General features: G+C 37.3%; 1 protein-coding gene across 10 annotated transcripts in view; it reads left to right on the plus strand.

The window, feature by feature from the left end:
- The window catches only part of LOC127349562 (uncharacterized), a 28686-nt gene extending 20708 nt beyond the window's left edge, over positions 1–7978 (plus strand). For 2 of the 10 annotated variants that reach the window (XR_007880321.1, XR_007880327.1), the window contains 7 exons: positions 4193–4318; positions 4738–4866; positions 5126–5257; positions 5844–5991; positions 6538–6742; positions 6831–7331; positions 7420–7978. Coding sequence is in view for 2 of the 10 variants with exons in the window: in XM_051375423.1 (XP_051231383.1) it covers positions 4193–4318; positions 4738–4866; positions 5126–5257; positions 5844–5951 (495 nt within the window). In the remaining 8 variants the exon portion in view is untranslated. Of the gene's footprint in view, positions 1–505; positions 777–926; positions 1046–4192; positions 4319–4737; positions 4867–5125; positions 5258–5843; positions 5992–6537; positions 6743–6830; positions 7332–7419 lie in introns of those variants that run through there. The other 8 variants (XR_007880322.1, XR_007880325.1, XR_007880328.1 and 5 more) reach the window with 8 other exon arrangements.
- The last annotated feature ends 3018 nt before the right edge of the window (positions 7979–10996 follow it).

Consider the following 10996-nt stretch of genomic DNA (forward strand, 5'->3'; position numbering starts at 1 on the left):
ACCTGTTTGTAGTGATGTGTGAACTAATTGCTGTGATTAGATTTGAAATATAGTTTCCCACATGTGAAACAAATGTAAATTGTAAAGTTTTAACTGGACTCCATTCAGAAAACAACTTGCAATGTTAAGGCCCTCTAACTACTGTATAAAATCGTCACATTAGTGCATGGACAACAAGCTCAGGCTTCTTCCCTCCCATGTGGTAATTCCAAACAGATACAGGTCAGTCTCTGTTCAACAAGGAGACGTTTCACTAAAATATGATCAAATTATAAGAAGAAGAAGGTAAAATGAAGGGAAGTGGGAATAAAGGCAGACGGTTTCAAATAAAGGCCAAGTTCTATGTTGTGAATTTTGAATTGATGGTACTGCAATGATTACTGAGTTACTGCCCCCTTTCTGTTTTTTGCATATATGCCTTTCCACTGTCTTACCACAATATAACAAGATCACTGTTAGTTTAATCTGCACTCAGCTAGAGTTTGGTCCATAGCTTGACTTGCATTGCATTATATGGGTGCAAATTCTGTTCGTATCTATCCTCCTACGTTTGCACCAATCTGTTCTTTCTCTGCACATGTTGTGCTGTCACTAAAATAGAACACTTTGCGTGAGTGGTATGGTAGGTTATGTGGTCAGTGATTAACACGTAGAAGAACCTTTCTCTTTAAACCTCCTTCCTGGAGATTTTAGCCTCCATTACAGCAAGACGATCATACGCACAATGATGAGCTTTACTCTGATGATGATACCAGCTTTATTTCTCTGCAGCCTCAGTAAGTACTGGTATTTAATTTCTCTCAGTGTTAGTCCATGGCTAAATTCTGTTTAGTTTATAGTTTCTACTGCAATGTTTTAGGGTCGTTTTAATCTGTTTGTTGTTGCATTATCAGCTGAGAACTAAATCTCTCTGCTGTGTGTTTCAGGCTGGATCTCTGTCTCAGGTTCTGAGTCTCAGACTGTGGAGGCCCAGCCTGGTGAAGATGTCACACTGCTGTGCTCCAACTTTTCCAGTTCTCCCACTCAGACAGTCTGGTTCACACTGGTAAACAGAACGCAGCCCCGTTGTATTTCCTCCATGTACAGTTCTACTGAGCCTGCTTCACTCTGTGATGGAGTCGAAAAGGGCAAATTTGAAATGAGCTCCAACGTCTCCACCGTCTTTCTCAAAATCAAGCGCCTTGATGTGTCTGACTCTGGGTTGTATTTTTGTGGATTTAACATGAACAGATACTCAGTACTTGTCAGTGCAACATATTTAAAGGTTCAAGGTAAGAATTGTCGTACAGTGTCCTTTAGCTGCCAGCACAAAGGAAACAGAATGTATCTTATTTCAACGTGGTCAGAGATAGATTGTTAAGGAAATATCCTGTCAAAATCTGATAATTAATGTGAGAGATTTTTTTCAGTAGCACATTAAATGTTCTCCCTTCCTCTCATTAGGATTTAATATGCAGGTTAGAATTTGTGAACTGATATTGCATCAGTCAACAAAGGTCATTAATCAGTGCTAATATTAGATTTCAAGCTAGTAAAGTATAAAAAAGTATTTCACTCGGAAATATGCACAATATATGCTACTTGATCACAGTTCAAGTAATTGAATGATCTTTCTTGGGAAGTTTTTTTTTTTTTTTTCTATAACAGGCAGTAATAATAACAACAGACAGACTCCAAATCAAAACCTTTATTCCAACATGACACAGGATTTGGAATACAGTTATACAGTGTGGTAGTTCTCCATGCTGTTTTTATGACCTTGTGAGGGAAGGGGTTGCAGAGAGCTGAACGTCAATCTTCCTGTGGTTCATGCCTCACCAATGATACAGACACTTCTAATAGTCAGACATTTTGTTTTTGATTCAGACTTTTAGCATATGATAGGGATTCTATGATATCGGTTACATTTCTCACACTGATGGACTGTATGGTTTTTCAAAGCCTATAGACAAATGTCTTGCTAAGGCTTTGGGAAGTCAGCCCGTATTCACTGCTTCTATTATTAGAAAGCTTTGATCTAACGGCCCTCATGGTTTTCACCTCAGTTATTCTCCGACCACGCTGTACCGTCTCTTCCTGACAATGTTTCTGATAAGCAGAGTGAAAAGAAATGTAAAGAAATAAAATGTTAAGAATTAAAACTGCAGTATGAAGATGCTTGCAAATGAATGAACATCAGATCATTCTTGCAAAATGAATTGTTTTGGTAGGAGTGGTTATTGCTGTTAGGAACAAGGCATTCAAAAGCTCTAAAGCACATTCATATGATAAAGCATCAGTTCCAGTTGCCTCCTCAGTCTATCTGGTGGCAGCATAAATAACATTTGGCTCCGGCTGTCTTCTTTTTGCCTTTGGTCGAAATGCCACTTCTGAATGTGGTGACTTGACATGAATTTAAGCCACCCAAAATAGCAAGATGGATACTGGACTTATGAGGCCGATACCAATATTGATATTTGGTCAATTTTAATTTCTAAATACCTACGATTGTAAGACTTTACAACACGGTACACGTCAAGAACATCCTTAATCCCTAATAAGCACTTACTGAAATACTCCAAATCCAGGACTACATAGCTATATATACTATATTATGAACTAGAAAACATTGCTGGGGAGAGGGACGTATATGAAGAAAAATGTTAAAATTGGATTCATCTCACTTTGCTCTGGTTTTTGTTCTTCTTTATTGGCTAAGTAACAGAAACAAAACATCTGGTCAGTTCATTGATCATTGTCTTTGGTAAACCAGCAGTTAAGGATTTTTCCAGCACATTGACGCAACTTTAAGAGCATTTCCACAAGCAACAAAACCAAACGTAAGATAGACAAAGTACCTCTCTGAAGTTTCCTGTTTTTGACAACCAGACCAATGATGACCATTAGACCAGAGTCAGATGGTAATGGATGGACCTGCTCTATTTCCCCTTTAGAGTGACCTGGTTAAAACTGTTTCGCCCCAAATTTGATAATCTGCACAGTAAAGAAAGCTTTAGGAGAATCTTATTCTGACCACTCATATGAGCTCACTGCCCCTAAAGACATAAGGACTTGATTTATTTTGGCAGATTTTCCTCTTAATAACCCTTTTTCCCTTTTAATTCCCCTTTTTTTTGTTTTTAGAAAAAAAATTTTAAAAAAAAAAAAAAAAAAATAAAAAAAAAAAAAAAAAATTTAAAAAAACCCTTAAAAAAAAAAAAAAAAAAAAAAAAAATTCCAACCCACTTTAAAAAAAAACAAAAAAAAAAACAAAAAAAAAAAATAAAAAAATATACACTTAAATTTTTTAACCCCTTTTTTATTTTACACTAAATACAGATAAATCCACATGTTTGATCTTGAGAAAGACAGTGGAGATGTTGGATGTCATTTCATATTTTTCCTTTGAAAATCCGTCGCCGTACACAACAGCGTTATCTGAGGTTATTTTAACAGTGATACAGCTGGCCTTGGTTCTGTTGACCAGTTTGACCCAGAATGTCACAGAGTTGTAGTAGTTGTTTTAAGTTATACTTCAGACCATGTTATTTGACAATACTTTAACAAGAGATGCTGCTATTATGTACAAATGACAAATTCTTTACTTTAGATTCCCTTATGCAAAATAACAGATGTACATAACTATTGTTAATCCTGACCATAAACAGGATCTCAATCATCAGCTCAGCTCAGGTTGTCTGTTAATGTATAATGCTTAAAATATTTTTTTAAATGACCTCTGCTGCTCAAGTTTTGTAGGTGAGGAACTATAAGTTGTCCTACAGTTGTGTAGACAGTTTTGCTTAGGCAGGATCTTTTTGTTTTAGTACAGTGGTGGTTTGCACAGGCAGATTTTCAGTGGGTCCGTGTATCTTTTGGTCATTGGATTTTCCTTTCAGAAACGGGTATTAAAAAACAGAAAACAAGTGGTTATTTGATTTTCGTTTCAAAATACAAAAATTAAAATTGAAATACACGGTGTTATTTTTTTTCATGGTCAAAAAGGGATGAGCGAAATTTAAAAAATTATTCAATTTTCAATTCTGAGACGGATGTTGTCATTTACAAGGCAAGAGCGCCAACGCCAAATGTAAAATTGCCAGTGTGCCAGTGTTGCCAGGCTAAAATGGCTTTGGAATCCTACTCTGATGGGATTTTGGACATGGCGAAACAAGGCCTGTCATCCACAGAAATCTCGGTGTGCATATTACAGGAAAGTGGGGGCACAAGAGGATTTTCTGCAAGAAATGTGAGGAGATTTTGCGCTGAAAATGGGTCAAGCTTGATGGGACTCCCTGACGCACATTTGGAGTTAGAGGTGGCAAAAGCTATAACCGAGGTATGAACCTGCTATATCTCCCCTTTGCTACTTAGATTTGTGTGTGTGTGTGTGTGAGAGAGAGAGAGAGAGAGAGAGAGAGAGAACATGCATAGACGTCTATGTCCCGCATCTCTAAAGGGATCCCTTAGCAAGTTCAACTGGAATTTTTTATGCCCGTTTATCATGATTATAAATAAAATAACCCCAAAAAAAAAAAAAAAAAAAAAAAAAAAAATAGTAAATAAATACAAAATAAATAGCCTCAGCCTACCATAGGCTATTTGTAAGTAATCACAGTAAATATAAACCTCACAGCACTGACAAATCCCATAACACAAACACCCACATGCATGCACACTGCATTAATTTCATGATAAACCTATATCAGCTGATATGATTTTGGAATATGGAAATCATGTTAATTTGTTATTTTCTAGATGGGACCTACATATGGAAGAAGGATGATAAAGGGGTATCTCGCTATGAAAGGAGTGCATGCAGCAGAGACACGAATTGGATCAGTGCTCAGAACTATGCATCAGCCTTACCATGAAGCAAGACGTCAGGTATGTTACTGTCTGTTACTTGTGGAATTTCTGTGTAACTATGAGCTAATGTGTGTTTTTTTTGGTGTTTGGTTAGTTGCAGTTATTTAGCCCGTATAAGATTAAAATGCCATCATTTTTATTTTATTCATTTATTTGAGAGGGACAATACAAATAGGCATTGTCACATTTAGAAAACCTGCAACCAATGCAGTGTATATAGGACTAATGGGATTTTGTATACAATGAAATATTTACATTGTTTTCCTCTCTCTTTTAGGGTGCCCGCAATCTCAACCCCATACCATATCAAGCTGACTACATGGGTCACAAGGTTCATATGGACCAAAATGAAAAACTGGCTATGTTTGGGGTCACCCATGTTTTAGCCATTGATTGCTTCCGCAAAAAGGTTGTTGCTTATTCTACAATGCCTATAAAAAACAACCTTGCCATCTATGAAGATGTTTTCAGGGAATAGCCTATGTTTTGTTGTGGACACTAAAGGGATAATCTGTCATTTCTTCAAGACAATGTTTGTTGGCCAATATATCAATATTATATCAACATCGTGATATGAGACTAGATATGGTCTGGGATTTTGGATATCATAATAACCATGATATGACATAAGTGTAGTCTCTTTCTGGTTTTAAAGGCTGCTTTACAGTAAAATGATTTATTTTGCGATGGTCATTTGCAGACATTATTCTCTATTCATTGACCTGAAACCACCTATCAATTTATATTATGCCTTTCAGACATGAGAGAAAAAAGAGAGGCTGCAATTGACGAAATAACAACATATATTGTTCCCAAATAAATACCAGACGATACCTTAAGCCTTTGAAATAGCTGTACATATTGCATACACATGGCTACTGCTTTCCTAATAGAATGTGACTAAATGATAATTGCTGGACATCTACATTGTTATGAACCATATTATACTGAGAATAACTGATTTGGAAATTAAAAATTATTCTTTCATCCAATAGGCCTGCAGTACTTGCCTATGGTATGTGGGACCAGGTGTGAGTAGATCATGGCAAGGAGTTTTATTTGACGCTCTTCATGCAGGAGCAGCTGTCATCTCATCGCCATAATCAGGAGAGAAGGCCTTATTTACAGACTTCATCCACAAGGGTACAGTTCAATAGTTTGTGTGGTTGCTTCAGTAACACAGTATTTGTTGTATGCCTGCTTTTATTATTATTACTTTTATTGGGTTTGCTTCAGCAGCATACTGTTTTCTTGGTTACATTATATACATTTTCTTTACTATTGCTAGGTTTTCTAAATGTTAGGGTAAACATATCAATAAACATAACATTAACCTTGGCCAAGAACAGCTTTCTTTTTATAATATGGTTAGTGTTTATTCAAACTTTATATTGTAGTTACATGATGTTTTTTTATGTTACAGTCCATTTGGGAAAATGGTCCTTAAGCAGAATTCCTGGTAAAACTCTCAATTTACTAGCTCAGTGGTCAATGCACATAATACCCATTTAGGTGGTCAATATGCAGATTTCCTGGTAATTATGCATAATGACTGCTGAGTTGGTAAATTTAAAGATTTACTTGGAATTCTGCATAATGACCATTTTTCCTTAATGGACCGTAACATATATATTTTTCATTAACCCACCAGAACGAATATACTTATGACAAATCTTTGTGCAATTTCAGAACCATATAGTTGAACGAGTCTGGCCTGAGGTCAACAATTGTGTCAATTATCCACTGAAGACAGCCCTTCTGCAGTTGGTGGATCAAGAGGAACTAGACATGGACGACAACCTTGTGAGATACTGTGTGTCCAACCTGACTGGCCAGTTGTGCCAGATTGGTCTCACAAGGATGGTGGACTCATGGAATGCTCACCGAATTCCAGGTGAAATAAACCAGTGTTGCGAAGATTAAAATAATTACAACGGGCATTCATAAGTTTTGAGACCAACAGTATGTTCTTTATTTTACAGGTAAAGGTATACCAAATGACTTGGCTGGCAGTGGGTGTCCCAAAAAAATCCCACAGGAGCTGTTGCCTCATTCAGCTGAAGCAGCAGACCTTCACGGACAACAGCTGGGATCCTCACTGACAACACATTCTGCTTTTGGAGTTGATCCATTTTCAACTGAACAGGACAAACTTACAGTCGAGAATCAGTTTGCAGAGAAATATTCGACATTTCAGACTTAATGGACCGTAACATATATATTTTTCATTAACCCACCAGAACGAATTTACTTATGACAAATCTTTGTGCAATTTCAGAACCACATAGTTGAACGAGTCTGGCCTGAGGTCAACAATCGTGTCAATTATCCACTGAAGACAGCCCTTCTGCAGTTGGTGGATCAAGAGGAACTAGACATGGACGACAACCTTGTGAGATACTGTGTGTCCAACCTGACTGGCCAGTTGTGCCAGATTGGTCTCACAAGGATGGTGGACTCATGGAATGCTCACCGAATTCCAGGTGAAATAAACCAGTGTTGCGAAGATTAAAATAATTACAACGGGCATTCATAAGTTTTGAGACCAACAGTATGTTCTTTATTTTACAGGTAAAGGTATACCCAATGACTTGGCTGGCAGTGGGTGTCCCAAAAAAATCCCACAGGAGCTGTTGCCTCATTCAGCTGAAGCAGCAGACCTTCACGGACAACAGCTGGGATCCTCACTGACAACACATTCTGCTTTTGGAGTTGATCCATTTTCAACTGAACAGGACAAACTTACAGTCGAGAATCAGTTTGCAGAGAAATATTCAGACATTTCAGACTAGTTCTCTAGAGCAGTGAACAATGACTTTGCTCCATACAAAGAGGCATTGCTCTATCTCATAACCACAACTCAGCGCAATGTGTGAAAGGCCATTGCTCTGTTTGAACTTACAGAATGTAAATGAGTAACAAGAACTATAAGTTGGTGGCAATGGGTGTTTGTTAAAGACAAATGTTAATATAACTAAACAGTGATGTCAATAAGAACAGTGCTCACATTTTCAACTTCCTTCTTCACACCAATATGACATCATCTAGCCCAAACATTTTAAGAAATTCACATCAATAGTACAAGAACTCTAACCCAAATTTTTGAATTGATAAATAAACGCAAACACAATATGCCTATTTGTGAGTATAAAAGTGCAGAACAGAAAATGCCTCTGACAGACCAGACCTGTGTTCTCTCTACATTTTGCACAGTGCACAGAGGTCTCCACAACAAAAGCAACGGTTTTTATTTATGAATGTAGCTTGACTATGTCAGGGAAGCTTCTTATGAAATTCATTCATTCAAAACAAGACACTTGTTTCACACACAACAAAACAGCAAGGGGGGTGGGGGTGAGCTCAATTTCTATCCCTGATTATGGGAATATGTTTTTTAAAATACATTTTTGTCCCAAACATTATAGAAGCCACTGTATATACAGAAGCAGTAATGTCCAAAGGGTAGGCAAACAGGTGCTGATTTGAAAAAAAGTTTTTTTTATTAGTCTGAACAGCAAAGGTAAGGATACGTCTAAGTAAAAAAAACACAATGCAACTCTAGGAAGTCCCGTTCTTGTACAGCAAGAATCTTTCGCGCATTTTGCTTCCAGTAGTGTGACCCTTTGGAGTGGAGGTGGAAACCAGGAAAAACCATTACAGCTTAAGTGGTTGGTTCAGTCATGATTAATCATGTGCCATCTAATTTTCAATCAAAGTAAAGACTTAAAAGTAAAACTAAATTAATGTTACCCACCTGTTGTTCCTTCGGACTCCAAAATTGCATTACCCTGTGCATCAGTCAATACCATGGGGTCATGACTTCCAATGGCATCTTGCACTTTTCCGATGATCCCCTGAAGGGTAGCCTCACATTCTAAAAACCTCCCACCAACCACCTCAGCAAGGTACATTGATCTGGAAGAGTATCATATTAAAATAATTTCTATGATACAGGGAATTCATAATCCTAGCAATGGTTAATGTGTTTTGTATATTAACAATAACCATATATCACCACTTCCTTGGCGGAGGTTATGAAAGTCAGTGGAAAAATGTTAAAATGTGCATAATGCAAATGATGTACAAGTAGTATTAACTATTATTACACTACAACTAGGAAGGAGACAAAGAATGGCAACTGGAGTTGATATGATCATATCAAATGTTAACTAGGTGTTTTGCAATGAAATCTAATTATTTTTTACTTCCCATGCCATCCCATAACTAGTAAATTTGAAAATATAAATCGTATCACCGTCATTTAACAAGCAATTTAGGCTAATGTTACCTTTGAAATGTTTTAGAGACAGTGGCTCTGGGGACAGTGGCTCTGGGGGGGGGGCTGAAGCAGTTGCAGGAGTTCGCATGAATGCAAAACGTTGGCCCGTGTTATTTGAAGCTGATGATGAGGTGTCCTCCTCCTCACCGTTAACCTCATAATGGGCTCTTGCAGTAAGGTCGAATGAGCTGAACACTCCAGATGGTCCCGGAAACAAGGCCACATTTGCATCGTTAGTCAAGTACAGACTACGAGTTGAGACCTGTCAAGAAAGTGTTCACTTAATGTTACAAACCTTTCTCAATGAATATTCTTCAGTGAACACTGAGAGAGAAAATTCTCCAAATGCTAAATGTCTAAATGGCATTAGTTACATATATACAGTATTTAAGTGATAATCGGCCACGACAAGGCGGACTTCTATTAGGGTGGCCATTTCCTTCATATCAAAAAGGAGCACACTTTGCATACACGGGGACACGCAAGCAGATATTTGTTTGGTATGATCCGGTTTTAAATTCGAATATGTATTTCCACCAGATTACATAAAGGTGCATATACATACCACATAGCTAATAATAAATATACAAGATACAGCTCATGACAACGTGCCCTTCAAATTCAGATTACATAGGTCTAATAAACATCATACAGAAACTGTTCTTAATGTTTTTATCTGGATAGATAAAGGGTAAAAAAAAATGCAGCACCTTCTGTTTCAGAGTATGAGCATTTTCAGAATTTCAGTCCAACAACCTACGTTCTCTGTCACTGAGAGCTTGATTGACAGCCTGGTGGTAGCAACTGCTGTGATCTGTGTTGTGGCCAATCAACACATGGCTCATTTGAATATTAAAATTAGCCATGTGTTGATAGGTCAACATGAAAATGTAACCAAAGAAATGATTTATTTTGACACACATTTTTAGCCAGTAAGTATTAAACCAACAAGGTAATGTGTCAAAATGTGGACCTCAAAAGGAGGACAAACGAGTGTCAGGCTTAAAAGCGGGACGAATGGCCACCCTAACTTCTATCGAAACAGCTCCACTAAAGGGGAAAGTTAGGCTAACAGGCTAACATCACAGACTGACGCCCTGGAGTAGAGTTTTTTTTATTTTTTTACCTGAAATATGCAACTAAGTTTTTCTGCAGTCATGTCTTCTTCCCTGAGACACACTCTTTTATTGTTTCGGAAAAGGGACGTACTGCTCCATGTCCACGTGTCACGGTTGATTACCCCGCCGCAGTCTACTAGCCTACTGTTTCTTCTACACAGCACCGTACTGTAAATCCCGTTTCTGTTTTCTAGTGATTTTATTTTTTGTTATATGGAATAGAAATTGAAAATCGATTCATTTCGCTCATCCCTTTTTGACCATGAAAAAAAAACGCCTTGTATTTCAATTTTAATTTTTGTATTTTAAAACAAAAATCAAATAACCACTCGTTTTCTGTTTTTTAATACCATATCTTAATACAGATGTTTTGTTTCTGTCACTTAGAATCCAGAGCAAAGAGAGGTAAATCTAGTTTGAACAATTACTCATATACACTGTTTGATAGAGCCCGATGAAAAACAGCCAGGGCTATATTGACTCACTTAATAACTTTATCACAATTCTTCGTTGTTTCTATTGACCAAATAATAATATTGGTATCTGCCTCAAAAGTCCACTATTGTTCTGGCTATAGGGGAGTTAAAATAATGTCAAGTCACCACATGTAAATACTCTTTTCACAGAATGCAGGCTCTGATGATGTGAACTACGCAGCAGTGGCATTTCGACCAAAAACTAAAAGAAGAGAGCCGGAGCCAAATGTTATTTATTCTGCCACCAGATAGACTCAACTGGAGCTGATGCTGTA

Source organism: Dicentrarchus labrax, unplaced genomic scaffold (genome assembly GCF_905237075.1).
Source record: "Dicentrarchus labrax unplaced genomic scaffold, dlabrax2021, whole genome shotgun sequence".
Classification (NCBI taxonomy): Eukaryota; Metazoa; Chordata; class Actinopteri; family Moronidae; genus Dicentrarchus; species Dicentrarchus labrax.